The sequence below is a fragment of the Carassius auratus genome, chromosome 50 (genome assembly GCF_003368295.1).
Source record: "Carassius auratus strain Wakin chromosome 50, ASM336829v1, whole genome shotgun sequence".
Taxonomy (NCBI): domain Eukaryota; kingdom Metazoa; phylum Chordata; class Actinopteri; order Cypriniformes; family Cyprinidae; genus Carassius; species Carassius auratus.
Window position 1 is genome coordinate 366,564 of NC_039292.1, and position 22,757 is coordinate 389,320.

The 22,757-nt window shown below is 35.5% G+C and overlaps 1 protein-coding gene across 1 annotated transcript; it reads left to right on the forward strand.

Annotated features, from left to right (window-relative positions):
• Positions 1-2,377: 2,377 nt before the first annotated feature.
• myo5c (myosin VC) lies at positions 2,378-22,443 on the forward strand. The gene is made up of 41 exons (XM_026238414.1): positions 2,378-2,571; positions 2,814-2,924; positions 4,832-5,000; positions 5,075-5,219; positions 5,370-5,526; positions 5,604-5,747; positions 5,838-5,919; positions 6,098-6,205; positions 6,302-6,408; positions 6,502-6,767; positions 7,604-7,685; positions 7,774-7,914; positions 8,701-8,823; positions 8,900-8,983; positions 9,061-9,189; positions 9,264-9,361; positions 9,441-9,527; positions 10,855-10,966; positions 11,050-11,261; positions 12,254-12,419; positions 12,504-12,650; positions 13,571-13,735; positions 13,959-14,052; positions 14,129-14,192; positions 14,489-14,669; positions 15,363-15,456; positions 15,541-15,604; positions 15,686-15,763; positions 15,840-16,020; positions 16,101-16,194; positions 16,835-16,898; positions 16,980-17,148; positions 17,895-17,979; positions 18,059-18,157; positions 18,230-18,384; positions 19,294-19,383; positions 19,471-19,621; positions 19,700-20,003; positions 20,963-21,137; positions 21,239-21,319; positions 21,907-22,443. Exons 1-41 carry the CDS (start codon positions 2,545-2,547, stop codon positions 22,057-22,059), a joined length of 5,238 nt encoding a protein of 1,745 aa, XP_026094199.1. The 5' UTR covers positions 2,378-2,544; the 3' UTR covers positions 22,060-22,443.
• The last annotated feature ends 314 nt before the right edge of the window (positions 22,444-22,757 follow it).

The following is a 22,757-nucleotide window of genomic DNA, read 5'->3' on the forward strand; positions in this document are numbered from 1 at the left end:
ACACATATTTGTTTTGAGTCCTAGAGGCCTAAATGCATATCTTAAAGGGCAAACATAATCATTGAATGTGAATTCTGTCACATCTACAAGTTTATGATGCCACACTATACATATATAGATTTAAATACAAAAGTTCATGTATTTTCTGTCATGGTTTAGTAACACTTTCCTCGCAAAACACGAAATTGTCCATACTTTCGCGTTCTCGCTGTTATACGCTCGGGGGCGCTATTGCAAATGTCCTGAATGAGTCTACAATCACCCGATCAAAAACACAGGCGAGGAAGACAGACACGAGCGCTATCAAATGCAAGCAGATGCATATGAAATATTAGGCCATCATCAACAATAAACAGGATATAAATGAAAACCTGCTTGATATTACTGAGTGAAATGGCGTCTGTGAAGCTTTAGGGGTGTTGCTGGAAGCATGTTTGCATATGATCCAGATGTAACGTTAGTGTTTGATAAAAATGCGATTTTCTTCATCTTTTTTATAAAAATGTTGCTTTTTTATGAAACTTACCTACATTCAAGAGTTGATAAAAGAAGAATGCTCGAAGCAAACGGTTTTGTTTGTTTACAAATCAGAGCTCTGTACTTTATTTTGAAGTATTGTATGTTTACATAGTCCTACAACAATATATTCAGAAGGACATGCGATTTTTCATCACAAAAAAACCCTAATAATTCAGAATCATACAAAATATCTTAAGAGTTTTGATTAATATGAATAGAGCAGATGTAAAGTTAAAATGTCGGGGGTAAAGGATGACAATGGGAGTTATGTAATCAGATTACTTTTAAAGTAAAATAATGTATAACTTTCCATAAAAGTAACTAAGAAATCCAATTAGTTACTCTTAATGGAGTAACACAATATTGTAAAGTATTATTTTCCCCATGCTGGAAAAAGCTGATTAATGTGGTAATACAGTATACTATAGATTCAGTCACTGAGTGAGCAGTGAACGTAATCTGTTTTGGATTAATTCAGGATGCTTTTCATTGGATGGGATTACTTTCCTATACCTTATTAGAAATCCTGCAATATTGCTTGATGTTGTACTGTGTCTAACATTAACCATCAAAATATGCCATTTAATTATGTCACATATAAGCCAAAACTTACAAGACGAATATTAATGTGAAGATAATTTGACTCTTAAGTAGATCTTTTTATTTTGTTGGTAATTCTAGAGATTTAAACAGTTTATTTTTTTACTGGAAATGTGTACTACATAACATTAAATGAAACTGTCTTTTTAAAACTCCACAGATTCTTTTTATTTTTGCATTTTCCAGCACGGCGGAGAGGACGAACTGGTCTTACCTGATTTTGCACATACTGATCTTGATGATCTAACATCCTCTGTATGCAGCAGGTTTCACTTTTCCTTCTCGCCTGCATAGCATTTGACCTAATTTCTGTGTAAAGACATTTTATATTGTCACTGTACTGATGCCATTTGAACTGATGATTCAGATGGATTCACTTCAAAACAGAAGGAATAAAGGCTTCACATTCTGTAAATATTTTTAGTTTAAACATATTGAAATAAAAATCTCAATTTTATGATAAAGATTCATTTGTGCTTCTTGTTGCAGTTCAGTTCATGTATATATAATGCATGTATATAAACTATGCATGCAATCTGTGACTGAAATATAAAAAAAAATTTAATGTGCAATTATTTAGCTTAATTGTTTTTTGTATTTTAATATCTAAAAAAAAAAAAAAACACTTGTCTTCACATCCGATCAGCTGGATGATATGTCCGCATACTTGTGCTCTCATTGCCTGAATGAGTAAGAGCAGTATCCTGTTCCTTTGCTCTCAAATCCTTGTTCAAATGAACACTCCCCTACGGTAAGCAAAGCGTCACGAGACTACCTCGCGCGCAGTGGGACGCAGTCAAAGTTCGCGACGCGCACCGCACTATGGCGAAGAATAATCTCATGAATATTAAATAGGTGATACGCAGACCTTATTAAAAGTTACTTTTTTAAAATAATTAATGGTATTAGTATTCCATGTATTATATTAAATCACATACGCGACCATAACTTAAAATATAATCCTGTACAAAAATGCTTTCATTATTGTTATATTTTTCTATCCGTGTTTCTTTGCCAATTTTTTTGTCTTCCCTGCTAAACTTTGGGAGTTTATTTAAAAATTGAGAATTATTATTCTTTTATTAACTTTTTCAAATATTTTTTTGTAGGTCCATATGTACTGACAAAGTGAAATACAACGCAGAAAAACAGCGACAAAGACGTGTTCATGAATATTAATGCGTGTTCCTTGTATGTTAATGACGCTCATGAATATTAATCAGCTCTCCTTCACTATAGTAGGAGTCGTAGTTTCGCCGGGGATCGCAGGTGAGCGAGGAAGTTCCCACCGTCATTTCCAGACATTCAGCTGGTGCCATGGCTAAAAACTTAAGCATATGAATATTAGTTTCTCCTATAAGTATATTGAGAAAGTGCCTTTGATATGAAATAAATCTGTGCGAAGGGGACTCGACTCCTGTTGCCATGGCTCTGTCGGAGTTGTATACAAAGGTATGCTCAGCAGGTGCTTCACTTTTGAGAGGTATTTTAGCAAGTGATATTTTAGCCTATCATGCATGCATTTGAGGAGATAATAGTCTTGTCGAAGTCTCAACGTTACTGATTCAAGCTTAGTTACAGTTGTGACATATGGTCATCGTTCCTATTCGTTTGTATTTGGTAAAAGCGCTAAAACATAAGCCACAGTCCAAGTCTTATGGAATAAAGTGTGTAATGTGAGTTTTGTGTTGTAGTATAACAGGGTGTGGATCCCTGACGCGGAACATGTTTGGCAATCTGCGGAGATTCGGGCAGATTTCAAGACTGGTGAGACTGTGCTGGAGCTACAGCTGGAGGATGGGACGGTAGGACGCATAATTCAACAGCTAATTATGGACTTCTGAAGTAATATTATACATAATGCACTGCATTATCAAGGTTCTTCAGTGGTTCATTGCAGCACCTTCAATGATGTCCAAATAACTGATAAGGGAAGTGTTCTTTGTTGTTGTTGTTGTTTAGATTTTTGTTGATTTCCATTTGAAAATTGATGAAAAAAAGTTAAAGTTATCTTAAAATGTTAAAATTTTATTTCATGGTGAAAGTTGGTCACCTGACCTTAAATGACATGAAATATAAATGTTAATATTAAAAAGATACAGTGTCAGAAATGAAATTTCACTGTCAAATGATTAAACATTTGAATCTAATTAATTATACAATATGGCAATTCATTTTTTTTTTATTAACCAGAAATTAATTACTGAATCAAAGTGGTTTAGAAATTAACCCCAAAATATAATTTAAAGACATCACTTTATGGAATGATAAAAGCATCAAGCAGATTTAACAAAAAGTGGCATTAACAAGGAATATATTTATGTTTTATTTTGGGAGGAGATGCCTCCTTTATAATTTTTTGTATTAATATGGATTAAAATTTTCATATTTTTAATTAATATCCTCAAGAGACCCATTTTTTATTTCATTGCATTTGTTGGAGCATAAGAAACAAATTCAGAAAAAAAACAATATTAAACAAATATATATATTTTAATCATATTTTATTCTATGCAGGTCTAAGTTATTCAAAAAAATTAATCGACATGACAAGGCATGTATAGGCAAAAACAATTATTTAGTTTTTTTCATTCACCAATCAGTTTTTAGTTTTCAGGCTATGTTTAGCCAAATTTTGTACAAAGATGATTCTCCACTATGTTATGAAAGATAACAGAATGATTTGATTTACTACTGTACTTTATAGAATATGTGCATAAAATATTAATAAATTGATATTCCCATTTGATTTAATGTATCTATACATTGCATCATCTAATTTGCATTTAATGTGTTCTTGATGCAACCCATATTGGAAAAAAGTGTAATAATGGTAGTAATAACTTGGCAACATTTTCATAATTATATCTTATATTTCATAGGAATGTTGATCTGTAATTTTTGTCCTTGTTTCCTCTACAGAAGACATGAATGAAAACTATGCCCCGTTTCGTAACAAAAACTCATATTCCGATTTGAAACCCCTTAATATTTTTCCGAGATGTTTATTTACGACAAACAGTGTGAATTTTTGTTCGATTGACATGCTAAATACAAAATATTAACATATTTCCTTAAGAGTGCTTAATTTGATCTATCCAACCCGATCTCATGGCGATTCGTACATATTTTACAAGGTGGCTTATTCGTACGAATTCGTACGACCACACTTGTACAAATTCATACGATTTTTGCCAAATCGTACGTATTTTACGAGTTGCACAACTCGAATGACCTACACCTAACCCTGCCCCTAAACATAACCGTCACTGGGGTTTAGACAAATCCTATAAAATCGTACGAGTGAGGTCGTACAAATTCGTACGAATAAGCCACCTCGTAAAATTCGTACGAATTGCTCGTGAGATAGCGTTGCAATATCAGTGATATTTAAAGACCAAGGAGAAGTTGCGTTTATGATCAAACCCATTTAATATCTCTAAAAAGCCCTGCATGTTCTCAGAGAAATGCACTAAATTATAATGTCCTCTACAGAGGACAAATGTCTGTGCCTGGGTCCCAGGATGATATAGAAATAAATATACAATTATTAGTTATTTTTCGTAAATTAGAAACGAAAAATGCCAGCACGTGGCAGTAAATGTGTTAATGAGAACGTCATCGGGCGATTCATTCATTCATACGATTCGTTCAAACGGCTGATTCGTCCAGGAATGAAGTCAATGGCTCTCTTCGTGAACCTCTCTTGCAGGAGTTGCAGTATCCTCTGGAAGGGGGTGAGAAGTTGCCACCCCTCCGAAACCCGGACATCCTGGTGGGTGAGAATGACCTCACGGCCCTCAGTTACCTTCACGAGCCGGCCGTGCTTCACAACCTCAAAGTCCGATTTGTCGAGTCCAAAATCATCTACACATATTGCGGTAGGTCTTCTGTTTCATTAACGTGTACCTCCTTCGCTGATTTGATCACTTCACCATGATATTTATAATTTTAGGAATTATCCTGGTGGCAGTCAATCCATACAAAACTCTTCCTATCTATGGAGATGCAGTCATTCATGCTTACTCGGGTCAAAATATGGGCGACCTGGACCCTCATATATTTGCTGTTGCTGAAGAGGCCTACAAACAAATGGCCAGGTGAAGTATTATGTTGTATTAATCAAACTATCTCTATAAGTCTTGGTTGATTGAGAAAGTCTTGGCACAAACATATCCCAAATTAACCAACTGTACAGGTTTAAAAAGCTTAGATCAAAACAAGACCCATTTTTTTTGTTCAAACTGCAGGAATGGCAAAAATCAGTCCATCATTGTGAGCGGTGAGTCCGGGGCTGGAAAGACCGTATCTGCTCGCTATGCTATGAGGTACTTCGCTGTGGTTAGCAAATCTGGCAGCAAATCCCGGGTGGAGGACAAGGTTTTGGCATCCAACCCAATCACTGAGGTAAAACAAACCATCAGGATCAGATCATCATAAACATCCTTATCTAATATAGTTAGCAATATCGGATGTGTTTGCAGGCCATTGGAAATGCAAAAACAACCAGAAATGACAACAGCAGTCGATTTGGGAAGTACACTGAGATCAGCTTCGACAAAAGATACCAAATCATCGGAGCCAACATGAGGACATACCTCCTGGAAAAGTCAAGGGTGGTTTTTCAGGTGAGAGATGCTTTTCGCGGTTTGTAGACTTGAAATAACAGAATGAAATAAAGGTGCAAAACTCCTAATATTTGATTTGTTCTCCGGCAGTCAGAGAATGAGAGAAATTATCACATCTTCTACCAAATGTGTGCATGTGCAAACCAGCCGGAGTTTAAAGGCTTAAGACTGTGTGAGTGTTTCTTTACATGTTATGTGACGTTGAATTTTATGTGAATAGTATTTGAATAGTAGAGTTCAGGGAGTCTATCTATCTATCTTGCAATATTAGGGAGCATACAGTACACACACTAAAATAACTCCTGCTCATAACTCTGGTTGAAGTGTAATTAAGTTCATGTTTTCATTAGTGTCCGCAGACAAGTTTAATTACACACGTGTGGGAGGTGAGACGGAGATCGAAGGTGTGGACGACCGCGCTGACATGGCAGAAACACGCAGGACTTTCAGTCTACTAGGTGACACACGCGTCAGCTTTATTTTGATCATATATATGAACGAGCGCAAATCTTCTGTTGTTCCTTCAGCCGTGTTGATGCAGTGTTTCTCTCCAGGTCTTAAGGACAGTTTTCAGGCTGACGTGTTTAAGGTGCTCGCTGCGATTCTGCATCTGGGCAACGTGGTAATCAAAGAGAACGGCTCTGAGAAATCGTCCATCGGTGTAAGGAATATGTTTTATGTTGATAATTGACATCAGGCCGAATCAGGCTGAATCAGGGTGTTTCATCAGAAGTTCATTCTGCTCTCTCTCCAGTCCAGAGACCCTCACTTGGCCATTTTCTGTGAGCTGATGGGCGTCAAAATGGACAACATGAGCCGCTGGCTGTGTCACAGACGGATAGTCCTGTCAGCAGAGACGGTGGTGAAACCACAGCCCAAGGAGCGTGCCATTAACGCTCGTGATGCCCTTGCCAAACACATCTACGCCCATCTTTTCGACTGGGTCATCCACAAGATCAACCAGGCTCTAATGATCCCTGGGAAACAACATTCTTTTATTGGGGTGTTGGATATTTATGGGTATGACAGCTTGAAATGTATATTTGCATGCAGGGCCTAAAATTAACACTTGCCACCAAATCAAGTAAAATTGGCGGTGGTAAGTTAATGAGACCCTGTTACTCGCCAGTTAGACAAAAAATGCTAAAAATGCCTCAAAACGTGATATGGTTTGGTGCAAACCAGTATCAAATTGCAAAGTCTGAAATGTAATCTGATGCACTGCTATGAGATCTTTACAAATGAGCCACTCATGATGACGTAAATTTCCCGCCAAAATAAAAGCTCTATTGTTTCAATGTTTGAAAGCAAAGCCAAAAAAACAACCATGAAATTTTTTTCAGTTCTCAAATTTTGTTTTGTTTTAAATTAAATATTTCTACTTTATTATTATTTTAATTGTTATTAGTAATAGAAGTAGTACTAAAACTGAGTTGTGAAAATTGCAATTAGATCTGTTTCCTCATTTTTTTCTGCATGTTTTTCAAGGAAATAATGCACACACAGTTTAATGGCTGGTAAAAAATGCATATGGCCGGTAAATATTCTATAGTACAAGCAACAAAATGCTAGTTTTAGACCCTGTTTGCATGAGCCATAGACTAAATTAAGGCCCTTTCACACCAAGAACGATAACTATAACGGTAAACATATATGAAAATCCCTTGAAATCCCTTCCAGAGTGAGTGTTTTCCCATCTGATGTACGATAAAAACATCGGCAGCCAATCAGAAACCATCTTGCTTTAAAGAGCACAAGCATTGGCAGATGACTAAACTGCACTATGCTTGTAATAAACAGAACATTATTGCACATTTGTGTGGAGGCTAACGTTTTGGCTTTTTGTCTTCCTCTAGATTTGAGACCTTTGATGTGAACAGTTTCGAGCAGTTCTGCATCAACTACGCCAACGAGAAGCTGCAGCAGCAGTTCAACCTGGTGGGTTCATCTGTGTCACCTTTCCACGAATTAAACTTGATTTGTAGTGGAACTTATAAAAACATGTCTCCGATTATCATCCTATCAGCACGTGTTTAAACTGGAGCAGGAGGAGTACATGAAAGAGGATATTCCCTGGACGCTGATTGATTTCTATGACAATCAGCCCGTTATTGATCTCATCGAGGCTAAGATGGGCATTCTGGACCTTTTGGATGAGGAGTGTCTGGTGAGAATAACTCTGAGGATAAAATATTCAGTCTTAACCTGCTTTAAACCGTGAATGAACATGGTGTTTTATATTACAGTTGCAGCTTGTGATTTTGAACCAATGAGATTCAAATGTGGGCGGAGCTAAACAGAGCCCTGCCCACAATTGAATCTCATTGGTTCAAAATTGCACATCACATTGCTAAATATTAAGCAGCAGATGTTTTCTGATTGGCTAAGTTATTTTTTACTGTGTCAAGGACTGAAAATGTACTTGGTTAGGACACAAATAATTTAGATAAACAGGTTTTAGGAGAATTTGCTGAGAAATTGTGAAATGTCTCCAGAGTTTCTACTTAATCTTCATTTAATCTCAATAAAAGGATCTCATTTGTGGGGTTTTTTACACTCCTAATTGTCTCATTTTATAATAACTTTAACTTAAATAATTTTTTTAGGTTGAAATACAAAATTTCTAAAACAAAATGTAGAAAAATGTACAAAATATGAAAAATTTCTTTTTTTTTAAATGAAAATAAAAATGACAAAAAAATTTAATTACAAAAGCACATAACAAAATTACTAAAGCTTAAAACTTTAAAAATATTAACGTAACTCTGATATCTAAAGTGATGTAATGCAGTTTTATAATTTTATGAAACCTGTCAAGAACATGTCCAGGTAATATTTTGCTTCAAAATCAAAAGGAAGAAATAAGATATTAAACTTTGCTTAAAGAAATCCATATTTAGGGATCATTATGAATATTGTTTGCACTTACTAAATAGTTTTTGCTCTCCCACAGTTCCTGCAGGGCACTGATAAAAACTGGCTGCAAAAGCTGTACAACTTTCTAGGCTCAAGGCCGCTGTTTGAGAAACCCCGAATGTCTAACGACTCTTTTGTGATCCAGCATTTTGCTGATAAGGTGAGAGACTATGACATCTCTATACAGTCTTAAAAACGGAAAAGAAGGTGCATAAACAACTAAACTTTTTTTTCAGGTAGAATACCAGTGTAAAGGGTTTTTGGAGAAGAACAGAGACACTCTGTATGAAGAGCTTGTGGACATCATGCGCACTAGTCAGGTATCAATCTAATAGCTCCCTTAATGAGGTTTAATGCCATTATAATGTTGTTCATCTAATTTCTGTGTTGTTTTCAGAATGCTCTCTTGGCAGATTTTTTTAAAGAGGAGGAAACAAATTCAAGCCATAAAAATATCAAGGTGTCGCCGGCACAACCCAGAGTCAAAGCTTCGAACAAGCAGCTGAGGACCACTGTAGGAGACAAGGTACAAAACCACAGACAATATTAGCGTCTGCTTGGCTGATGAACTCATTTTGAAAGATTATACGTGTTATCTAGTTTCGAAGTTCCTTGTACCTGTTAATGGAGACGCTGAATGCTACAACACCTCATTATGTGCGCTGCATTAAACCCAATGAGGAGAAACTGGCTTTTGAGTAAGTCAGGCACAGCTCAAATGATTTTATTAGTGTTTTTTTGTATGCAGTGCATTTATTAGTGTGTGTGTTTGCTCAGGTACGACTCAAAGCGTGTGGTGCAGCAGCTGAGAGCCTGTGGTGTGCTGGAGACCATCCGGATCAGTGCCCAGAGTTACCCGTCCAGGTGATCGAAGCTCTCCGTGCATCACTATCTGCCATTTTTAACTTCATTTTGAACAGTTCTGTAAAGGCTCTGTGACTTTCCTAGAGACGCAGAACACAGGAGTATAAAGGAAAGCATATCTATAGGGAAATATTTGTAAAGGATATTAGTGCATCTGTTAACTAGAACTAAAATTAGTGCAATTTAGTTTAAATAAAATTGGAAAATAAAATAATAATAAAAAAAAGTTTTTTCGGAACCTTATGAAATTCTTAAATGTTGCCTTGGCTAAATTACTATAACTGAAAAATGTAATAAATTAAAGCTAAATAGAAATATAAGAAAATAAATATTAAAAAGACAAAAGAGGACATATTTTACTTCAAAATCATAAGATATTATATTTTGCTTAAGGAAAATCCTGTATTTAGGATAATTAAGAAACCTTATAATTAGGATCATTATGATTATTTTTGCTTTGTGAGGTTTTCTATTTAATCATTTTTATTTAATGCATTTATTTAAAATTTCGTAAAACACTGGAAATGACAGAAACTATTTATGTAATATAAAAAAAGTAATAATAATTGTATCATCTAAATCATCTGAAAATGTGTTTAAATATATCAAGAAAATAATACTACAGTGTCAGAAAATTTATTTTTTCTGATTTTTTTTATCTCTATCTTATGTTTTAAATATTTATAGATTTTTTTAATTTACTTTTTTTCACCTAGACACAATTTTGAGAAAATTTTTCAAAACTCTCAAGAAAAACTGGAGTAATCATCTAAATCATCTGAAAATGTGTCTAAATATATCAAGAAAATAATGTTACAGTATCATAATAATAAATAAAAAATAAAAAAAATTATATATATATATATATATATATTTTTTTTTTTATTATTATCTCTATCTTATGTTTTAAATATGTATTTATTTATTTATCTACTTTTTTTCACCTAGACACAATTTTGTGATAATCTTTTAATTATTATATTTTTTAAATTGTGTAAAATTCAACAAAACTCAAGAAAAACTGGAGTAATCATCTAAATCATCTGAAAATGTGTTTAAATATATCAAGAAAATAATGCAACAGTGTCATAAAATATATATTTTTTTATCTCTATCTTATGTTTTAATTATTTATTTATTTTTTAATCTACTTTTTTTTCACCTAGACACAATTTTGTGAGAATTTGTAATTTTTTATTTTAATTATTATTATAGTGGAAAATTCAACAAAACTCTCAAGAAAAACTAGTAATCAAATCACATCAGAAAATCCAACCAACCCAGGTTTCCTTCTCATCACTAATTGGTCCAGTTCTCATCTTCACAGATGGACGTACATAGAGTTTTACAGCCGTTACAGTATATTGATGAGCCAGGCGGAGCTGAAGCTGGGAGAGAAGAAGCAGACGTGCAAGACGGTTCTGCAGAGACTCATTCCTGTAAGACAAGCACACTGTGCTTCATCTGACAGCTCGTGTTCTTCAGCCATGCTCCGAATAAACCCATCTCTGCTCCGTTACAGGATTCCAACCAGTACAAGTTCGGTCGGAGTAAGATCTTCTTCCGGGCGGGACAGGTGGCGTACCTGGAGAAGCTGCGTTTGGATCATCTTCGAGCGGCTTGCGTGACCATCCAGAAGCACGTGAGGGGCTGGAGGCAGAGACGCAGGTTCCTCCACATTAGACAAGCGGCCATCACTATCCAACAGTACGTGCGTGGAAAGAAACAGATCAGGTGAGGGTTTCCAGAGCACTAGCAATCCAAAACTACAAAATACAGTAATAGTGTTAAACATAAATGCAGTTTTAGTTCAAGTGTAATGCAATGCTCTTCAGTGTCCCATGATCCTTCAATATTCATTCTAATATGCTGTTTTAAGAAATATTTCTGATTATTATTAATGCTGAGAACAGTTATGCGGCTTCATATTTTTGTGGAAACCGTGATGCATTTTTTTTTTTAGGATTCTTTGATAAATTCAAAAGAACATCATTTATTTAAATAGAAATGTTTCGTAACATGCATTGCTTTATTGTCACTTTTTGATCTTTTAATGCATTCTTGCAGAATAAAAAAAAGAAAAGAAGAAATACTCTCCCTAAACTTTTCAGCGATCATGTACACAGATGCACCATAGAAGCAGTCCATAAAACATATATTGAATTTTAAACTGTTATTACCTTATTTATAATTTTAATTAATATTTTTAATTATTTTAAAACTTAACATTTTTATATTTCCTATTTAATTTGTATATTTTTGTTCAGGTTTTTAGTAATTTTGTTGTGTGTTTTTGCCATTTTTAATGCCGTTTTTAAATGCATTTAGATTTATTTAAGTTTTAGTTATTTTAGTTGATCAGGTGGTTTCACTAAGTCTAAAAAAAAAAAAAAAAAAAAAGGATGTGTTTTTTTAAATTCCATTTCAGTTGAAGTTTATTTTAATTCATATTACAATAACCCTGACCGTTCAGGATGCATCAAGTCAAATTTGTCACTTTAGTCATTAAATTGTAATGTAGACACATGCAATTTCTGTAAAGCAGTGTGTATTGTGAAAACAAAGCACTATACAAATAAATTAAATTGCATTGAATTTTAAAATGCAGCAAGACACAACAATTGGCCGATGTGATGCAACCAAAGATGTCAATCTGTTAAATGTTTACATAGACAATTGCAATGCAATGCATGAACTCGTCTTGTGTTTTCACCGTGCTGTTGCAGACGCTGTATAACAGCTGTGGCGCTGAAGCAGGCCTGGGCCGCTGTGGTGATCCAGAGACACTGTCGTGGGTATCTGGTCCGGAGGGTTTATCAGCTCGTCCTGAGGGCAGCCGTCATTATCCAGGCCTACACCAGAGGATGGACGGCCCGCAAGCGCTACAGAAAGGCAGAGTCTCCGCGTTTGTCATTTTGCGTGAAGTGTTTCATGAAGGTCACTCATTTGATTGTGAGTGTTTGTGTGTTATTTCAGATGGTGGCGGCACACAAGGCTGTGGTTCTGCAGAAATACGCGCGAGCTTGGCTGGCGCGCCGTCGCTTTCAAACCATGCGACGGCTGGTCATCAACGTGCAGCTCTCGTACCGAGTCCAGCAGCTGCGCAAGAAAATAGAAGAGCAGGTACGATCAGAAAACAGAGAGGGAAGGTTCCTTTGTCATGCACTTTGTCTCAAACGTTTCTCTCTAAAACTCCAAAAACGTTAATTGCATCAATCCATGTTAACGCCGTTAAACTGAAATTATTTATTGCACATAAATTGCACATTGCACATTTATTTTAGAGAGCTATAAAATAAATGTTTGTTGGATGAGAAATGTTTGAGTTAATATAGAGATCTCTCACTTTTGATCGCAGACTTTGATAGTATTGAGATCTCTTTTAAAACTCTAGAGGAGACTTTTGAGATCGCTGGGCTCTATTCGGTGTCCATTTAAACTTATTGCTGCTTGTTAGAAAAAAAAAATCGATTTTAAAGAGATTTTTGTTGTTGTTGTTACTACATGAATATGTAACTTATTCCAAAGTAAATAAAGCATCTCATAGGTTTGATTTCCAAATAAACGCATACTGATGATTGTTAAAATAGAATTGAAATATTTGATTAAAACATTAAAACTTTTACACGAAAACCCTAAAAATGTACCCTAGGAAATTAACTGAAATAATAAGGTGAAGCATTAAAATTATTAAAATAAATAAATAAATAAATGAATAAAATAAAAATACTAATAGCAACCCCAAAAAATAATACAAATGACGAGGTGCAAGGTGCAAATTTACTAAAACACACAAAACAAAAATTTAAATATTAAAATAAAGGCTAATTCAAAATATTAATAAATAATAAAAGTCACACTGCTGATAAAAGCGTATACTTTGAAAGCACAGTAAATCACTTTTAAATAAAAACAACTGCCACATGCTTGAATTTAAATGTCAACTATTTAAAAACTTACAATAAAGACAATTAAGACCCGCTAAATAAATAATTTTCTGCAGTGTCTCTGCAAATACTAAACCTTTCTTTCACTTCTTCTAGAATAAAGAGAACCGAGGCCTTATGGAGAGACTCACCAGTTTGTCTAATGCTCGTGCTCAAGGACTAGAAAAGATCCAGGCCCTGGAGGCGGAGCTTGGAAAGCTAACCAATGAGATGGCAGCTTTAGAAGAGAGGGCGAGAACTAAGTCAGAAGAGGCCAATCAGGTGAAGATACTAGATGTGTTCGACCTCATGCAGCGCTTATTGTTTATTCAGACACCTTCGGTTGCACTAATGCTCTCAAATCTGTGTTTTTATTACACTTAAAGCTCTTTTACTTTAGTTGCAATGTTACACTGAGTCATGTTTATCAAATAACACTGATATAAGTATATAATAACCCACTTTATTGGTTTATGAGAGTGCTCACTTTGTTCTCTTCTCCAAGACAATCGCTCTGCTTCAGAATGACAAAGAGAAACTAACTGAGGCGAGTAAGGCTTTGGAGCAGAAACTGAAAGAGACGAGTCTGAAGATGCAAGGTGACGAGTGAACTGGCTTTAAAACACTGCTCATGAAGAGTGTGCGACTGTAACTCATGAAACATTTGTTTTCCAGATCAATTTGAGGACGTAAAGAGAAAACTGATGGAGGATTTAGAAAGAGAGGAGAGACTCAGAAAGTAAGAGTGTTTTCTGAATGAATAGTTCACCCACAAACCATTTACTCACTCTCATATCTTTCCAAACATGAGTTCATTTCCTCCGTGGAACTCATGATAATATATCCAAACCGCTCATATTATTGCAAGTGGATGGTGAACATGTCAAGCACATAAAAGTAGTCAAGAAGTGGGTGTCAGAAGTTGCTTTGTGAGAAACAAACCTGACTTTTAAATAGTTTGCATGGAAAATAATAGATTTTTAGGCTATAAGTCAGAGCTTTGTCTTGTGTTAAATCGGTTCTCTGTTGTGTCAGGGTGGCGGAGCACAACAGTGAGCTCCAGAAGGAAGATTGGGATAAAGAGATGGTAGCACTGAAAGAGGAAAGCCGAAGACTGAGAGAGGAGCGGATCAGGCTCCAGACGCAGGTGGAGGAGGACGAGAAGGTCAATGCAGAACTACAGGAACAAGTGCTGCAGCTCACCAAACACGTCAAGGTGCATCACACCGCTCACTCTTCCTTCTCTTGCTTCTTACAAATTTCCCAAGTTTAAGAACAAGTACATAATGCAGTTTAATTATAATGCTTGCAAGACATAGCCTAACATGAAGGATGACCATGCAAAAAGAATAAATAAATTAATATGCATGAATATATAAATGAAATACGAATAATCCATTAAATCAATCAATGCAAAAAAAACAATGCATTATTAATCAAATGGTTGGGGAAATGCAATAATGTTGAAATAAATGCAAAATTCTAAGTAAATGTAAAATTATGTATTTTCATTTAGATATCTTAATTTGAAAGAATCCTATCATTTTTAATCAGTTTGTATGAATTCTTCCATTTGTTTATTTATGTATTCCTTTAAATATTTATGTTCTTGTACATTTTGATTATTTGATATTTGATTATTTTTATACACACATGCTTATATATATATATATATATATATATATTTTTTTTTTTTTTTTTTTTTTTTTAAATTTTTGGAAATGTGGATTTATTTGTTTATTTGTTTGTTTGTGTATGCACTTGTTGCATATTGTCCTTCAGATCCTAAAACCCAGACTAAAAAAACTACAACTTTATTCTTTTGCCAACTCTGAAGCACTAGTTAGCACTTCTTGCAAATTAAAGAGACGTTTACTATTTATTTCTTAATTTATTTTTCAATTTGAAGGTCATCCCAGATTTACGCAAAGAAATCAACAGCCTGCAGATGCAGCGAGCTGAAGCTGATAAAACCCTGAGAGCTCAGAATCTACAAGCCAGAGGTACACAACACACTCCGTGGACCGTCTTTACATGATGTTTCAATGACTCGACTAAAGCCTCTCTACCCTTTATAATGCCCTCAGCTAAGATGAGTTCGATCGCCAGACAGCTGCTCGGCGAAGCTAAAGAGGAAATTCTCATCCAGAGGTGTGTGAAAATATTGGGATTGCTGATTGTTATTGGGCACACTCTTGATCTGCTTTAATCGAATTGTCTCTTTAACTCCAGACTTAATGAAGAAGCTTTAGATAATGATGATGGAGCTGATCTTCTCGCTGCTTTTGAAGCCATGGAGAAAGCTGCTAAGTATGACCTCTAAAGTTTTTGTCATTTAGTCCGTAGTGTTTATTTTTCCATCAAATTGTCTGTCCTTCTATCTCAGGGTGATGGAAACTCAGCAGCGGGAGCAAAAGGAGACTTATAAGAGTCAGCTGGAAGCTCTGGTGTTCAAAAACGAACATTTAAACAAAGAGAACGAGCAGCTTCAAGCTCTGTTTCAAGAGAAGAGCAACGTCAACCAAAGCATCGGACAGGAAGTGGCCCGTCTGTCTGCCGAGAACATGGTAGCGCTTGTGTTTCTGACTTGATGTTTGTTTGCGTAGTGTGACGTCTGCTGGCGATGATGGTGACTTCCTGTGTGCAGGTGATTCCAGAACTGAAGCAGCAGGTGTCCGAACTGAACCGCCACAAACAAGAGCTCGAGACCCAGTTACAAGATCAGAGCGCGGAGATGAGCGGTGAGACAAACACATCCGAATACAACCACATGCTAATTATCCTCAGCGGATATGGGCAACAGGATGTGATGTCACACTCAAGGGCTTCTGTTTGAAATACGCTTTTGGAATCATGAACATTTTTGAATGTTTCTGAAAGAAGGCTGCATTTATTTGAATTTGAATTTATATTGTGAGATATTATTACCTTTTAAAATAAAAGTCCCCTATTTAAATATATGTTAATAAATGTGCTTTATTTATGTGGTAGCAAAGCTGAATTATTTCAAGTAGAAATCTGTCTTTTCTGTCACTTTTGATAATTTTAATGCGTCTTTAAAGAATAAAAAATATTATTTATTTTTTTAGTCTCACCTACTCCAAACTATCAGAAGTGTATGTTTTTTTTTTTTTAACAAAAATATAAAGCAGCACTGTTTTCAACATTTGAATGCAGCTATGCATCAGAGGAATTAATCATTTTAATTAAAAACTGTAATAATATTTCACAATATCACTGTTTTACCTTTGTTTTGATCAAATAAATGGAGTCTTGGTGAGCCAAAGAGACTTAAAGCAGTGTATATGAATAAATAATGTTAGATTATTGAGGTTGGACCAATTATGATAACGTTTGAACTTCTTGAATTGTATGTTGCAGCAAAAATAAAGGCGTTATCAAACGAGCTTCAGCTCACTGTTGACGAGGAGCGATCGCAGCGCAGGTGAGCCGTTTATTACCCTGTATTTACACTGCAGACTGTGGCACCAGGCTGAAGGAGCAGGTGTTGTGCGTCTGTTCACAGGCACCTCGAGGAGACGATCACAGAGAGCGAGAGGAGAAGAGAAGAGATGGAGAGACAGGTGGCTGACCTCCAGGAGGAGAACCAGCAGCTGCAGAAAGCCCAGCTCTCAGAGAGCGAAGCCAAGAACAAACTCAGACAGGAGACATCACGTCTCACAGCTGAGAATATGGTGTGTGTGTGTGTGTGTGAAAGGGCACGCTCATGATTACATTTGCATTCTTATGGATTCATTTATACAAAGCAACTTAGTCATAAAGAAAAGCGACATGCATAATAAACATATGCACACCTCAAAGCATGCATAATGCAATATAAAACATAAATTAATGGTTGGAGATATGCAAAAATGTTAAAGTAAATGCAAAATTGAAAGCTGAATTTTTTATAAATAATATACTGTTTATTAAATATATTTTAGTGTATATTAATAGTTCATATAAGCTTATTTTTCACATGTAGCATGCTTAATTTTATATTTTATAATATATTTAGACTTAAAATGTATTAGTCGTTATTTAGAATATACTTGCAAAATACTTTATTTATTTTATTTATGCATGAATATGCAGTTTAATTAATTAATTAAAAACTTTGACTGTTAGTTGTCCTCATGAATATTAATATTATTTTCCTTAATGTTATATATTTATAATATACTTACTACACACACACACACACATATATATATATATATATATATATATATATATATATATATATATATATATATATATATATATTATTTAAAACTTATTTCTAAAGTATTTTATTTAATTTAGATTTATTTATTAATTCATTTAATTGTTCATTTTAAAACTAGACTGTTAGTGGCACGAGAATCAGTGTCCTCCTGATCCAAAAAGTCAATATGTTAATATTAATCTAATTTTTACGATAACCTTCTTCTGGTTCCAGGACTTTGAGGAGCAGCTGGACATGAAGGACAGACTGATAAAACGACTCCAAGACCAAATCAAAGCTCTTCAGACACATGCGACAGGTACAACTCTTTTCATTCGTTCCGATTTTATGTTTAGCCAATCCGGTCTCATCCTCTCCATGTTTTCTATCCTCGTCAGCCAATCAGAAAGCAGCACCGGCTGTGCCCAAAGAGTACTTGGGCATGTTGGAGTACAAGAAGGAGGATGAAAGCAGGCTGATCCGGACGCTTATACTGGGTAAATCCAGCACTTAAAGCATGTGTACATGTGCAGAAATAACTCATCTACTCACTGGTGTGTACTGTGCAGAGCTGAAACCTCGCGGTGTGAGTGTGCTGATGATCCCTGGTCTGGCTGCACATCTCCTCTTCATGTGTGTGAGACACGCCGATTACCTCAATGACGGAAACAAACTCAAGTCCCTCATGAACGCCATCATCTCAGCTATCAAAGAGGTGATCACGGTAAGACGCTGTGCTCTGAGTGTGAACCGTGCTTCAGAGAAAAGCCTCAGTTATATTCTGCAATAAGTAAAGATTCTGGTTTTATTCTGGATGTTTTTGACAGATGTGGATTTTATATGATTTGATTGTGGTTTTAATTAGGGTTATTCTCTAATGCGTTTTGTGTGGGTGATTTCTCATTATTGCAATGCAAAATTTGTTTAATAAAATCAAAATAGAATTAAAAATATTAAATATTTGTATTAATATAATATAGAAATATAACATGAAGAAATATATATATTTATTTATATGTCATCATAGTATTTGTTGTACTGATTTTAATGCTGATTATAAGCCGTACAACAAATACGAAGATGCAATAAAAAATAAATACTATGATTATATGATATTGTAAACATGGTAATGTTTACTTTATTATAGTATTGCCTTTAATGCTGATTTAAATATACATATATATTAATAATACAGCAGTGCAATAAATATTAAAATAATAATAAAAACAGTAATAAAATATAATTTCACTGCAAAAATAGAATAATTGTAAACATACTTAATTTGCTTTAAGCAAAATATAATGTTCTTTTGACTATAAATTAAATAAATATGGTATGATATGATAGGTAAAAATTGATAGCCTGAATGCACTGTAAGTCGCTTTGGATAAAAGCGTCTGCTAAATGCATAAATTTAATTTAATTAGTGTCACACGTTGTATTATGTCCTAAATTCGAGGAAACTAATGCAGTTCTTAAACTAACATGATAATTCAAAACCTGCAACTTGCCTATTCTGAATCTTTCAAACACACGATCAGAATACATCCGACCTGCAGAATCCTCAGAGATGTGATTAAAACACGCTGCACGTCACTTTATGATGATGATTATATGCTGTCTATGATTTCAGAGTCACCAGGAGAGTTTCGAAGTTCTGTCCTTCTGGCTCTCGAACACATATCACTTCCTCAACTGTCTCAAACAGTACAGCGGAGACGAGGTGAAGTCTCTCTACTCTTAACGCTTATTAACTCGTATCATTCCTGAAACCAACCACTGAGCTCCTTTCTATCCCGTCCGTCACCAGGAGTTCATGAAGCACAACACGCCTCGCCAGAACAAGAACTGCCTGAGGAACTTCGACCTGTCAGAGCACCGGCAGATTCTCAGCGACCTCGCCATCAACATCTACCATCAGTTCATCAGCGTGATGGAGGACGCGCTCTTCCCCATGATCAGTACGGATGCGTTGGCGTTCGATTTCATGCATTTTTCCTTTGTTCCGTCTCGTTAACCAATCCGCTCTCTCCGTTCAGTCCCTGGGATGTTGGAGCACGAGAGTCTTCAGGGTATCTCCAGCATGAAGCCCACAGGTTTCCGTAAGCGCTCGCACAGCGTGTACGAGGACGGCGGGGACCACAGCGGGTCGGAGCCGTTCAGTGTGACAGACATCCTTCAGCAGCTCGATGCGTTTCACACCAGCATGACGCAGCATGGCATGGAGCCGCAGCTGCAGGGTCAGGTCATTAGACAGCTGTTCTTCCTCATCGGAGCCACATCAATCAACAGCATTCTGCTCCGCAAGGACCTGTGCTCCTGCCGCAAGGGCATGCAGATCAGGTGCCTACATCTGTTTCATCCTTACTACACAATGCACAGCATATACACACTACTGATCTGTTCAGCAAGGATGCACTGAGTTGATCAGAAGTCATGGTTTTTGTTTTGTAGTACTATAAATGTGACCACAAAACCAGTCGATTTTTCAAAATTGAGGTGTATGCATCATGAATAAATCATCTTTGCATCTTGTTATGATCGGACAATATTTTGGCTGAGATGCAACTATTTGAAAATCAGGAATCTGAGGGTGAAAAAAAATCTAAATAGTGAGAAAATCATCTTTAAAGTTGTCCAAATGAATTCTTAAGCAATGCATATTACGATGTTTTGATATATTTACGGTAGGAAATTTACTAAATATCTTCACGGAACATGATCTTTGCTTAATGTTTGAAAAATTAATTTTGTTTAATAAATTTGGCTATTGTTACAAATATACCCCAGAGACATAACACTGGTTTTGTGCTTCAGGGACACATAATGTCTTTGCTGTTTAAAGGGGATTTCTAATGCTATTTCATGCATTATGATTAATTTACATGGCTAAAGAGTTGTATCCAGTTGTAAAAATGTCCAAAGTCTCAAAAAAACGTTTCGGAAAGTTTCAAAATAAATGTCATAAATAGAGAACATGCACATAGTTCTGTCACTCATTGTATTACAGTATGTCCTAAATTCGAGCAAACTAATTTAATTAATAAACTACCATGATAATTCAAAACCAGAAACTTGCATAATCTGCCTCTTTCAAACATGCACTATTCACACCGTGGAGATGCTCATTTGTTTTCAGTTCATACTTCACTGGAAATGGAAAGTAAATTGTGCATTGCATCATTGTGGGATATGTGAAGTGTGCTCTGGAATAGTGCACAAAGGTGATTCTGTGCACATACAAATGAATGCACAGATGGTAGTATGTATTTCTGTTTTAATGAAGCGTCTTTCTCTTTCAGGTGTAACATCAGTTATCTGGAGGAGTGGCTGCGAGAGAAGGATCTGCAGAGCAGCTGTGCCATGGAAACTCTGGGACCGCTCTCTCAGGTCGCCTGGATTCTTCAAGTCAACAAGACCACAGATGAAGACGCAGCCGAGATCAAGCAGAGATGCTCCGAGCTCTCTCCTGTGCAGGTGCTTTGCCTTTCATTCATTTACATGAAGGCTACATCAGCCATAAAATGTCAGTTTTTAATTTATGATTTATAAAATCTGACTGTTTTCTGGTTTTGTAGATTGTGAAAATCCTTAACTCCTACACACCCATTGATGATTTCGAAAAGCGCGTCACTCCGTCGTTTGTCCGCAAAGTGCAGGTAGGTTCATTTATTTTTTTAAGCACGGTCTCTACTGTTCAAAAGTTTGGAGTTGGTACCATTTTTCGTTTATTAAACAAAGTCTCTCCTGCTCACCAACAGTAATATTGTGAAATATTTTTTTCAATTTAAAACAAATGTTTTCTATGTGAATATATTGTAAAATTTAATTTATTCCTGTGATGCACAGCTGAATTTTATTATCATAATTCCTCCAGTCTTCAGTATCACGTGATCTTCAGAAATCAGTATATTATGATGATTAGCTGCTCAAGAAATATTTAGTGTTATTATCATTGTTGAAAACAGTTGTGCTCGTTCATATTTTTGTGGAAACCATGATGCTTTGTCTTTTTTTTAGGATACTTTGATGAAAAGAAAGTTCAAAAGAACAGTATTTATTTGAAACAGAAATCTTTTGTGACATTATAAAGGTCTTTACTGTCACTTTAATGCATCCTTGCTGAATAAAAGCATTAACTTGCGTACAATCAAATCAAACTTAACCCCAAACTTTTGAATGGTAATAGAAATGAACAGAATGGAGCATCGTCTGATTGGCCCTTGTTTGGTCTCTGTGTTAACAGGCGTTGCTTCAGGAGCGTGAGGGGTCGTCTCAGCTGATGATGGATTCACAGTATCGTTTCCAGGTCACCTTTCCCTTCTGCTCCTCACCACAAGCACTAGAGCTCCTACAGGTGCCCAGCAACCTCCGCCTGGGCTTCGTCACTCGCATTTGACCTTTAACCTCTGACCTTGGTTATATCAGGACCGGTACTTAACATCATCGTGCATCTGTGTTGACATGAATGCATCATGTGAACACCGGACAGTAGCTGATTTGCTAATATTAACTCATTAATGCTCTTGTATGTTTTGATTTATTTGTAAAGATTTTAATCATGTTCTCTAAATGTGTATTTTGAATGAATACTGTTAAGATTGTAACTCTTTTAGAACAGCTTTTTTACGAGACCAACCATGAACAGAAACTGTAAAATACTTTTCAAGATCCCAAACCAACTTCAAATGCTCCGCTTCATTTTGTAAATCCTAAGTAATTCCCACTAATAGCTCTTCATTTGAATTTTTGTATAAATCTGAAATAAATCAATAAACCCAACTGCCAAATGAGTCCTTCTCTCTTCACTCTTAGCACTCTTGGTTCTCAAATGCTATGTTTATTATGGTTAATGCTCTGGTGACTAGAGATGGAAAACCCTGGAACTAATCTTTCAACCAGTAATCTCAGTCTCACTGAGTGCAAGCATGCATTATACTTCATTTAAAAGAATAAATAGAAAGAAAAATTAAGCATATTTTAAGGACCATTTTTGATACACTTTTTTCATGTTTTTATTGTTTATTGTTATTTCTAAAGTTTAAATGATTCTTCTTGCAGTTTTTGATAGTATTTTGGTTATTGTTTTATCAGCGT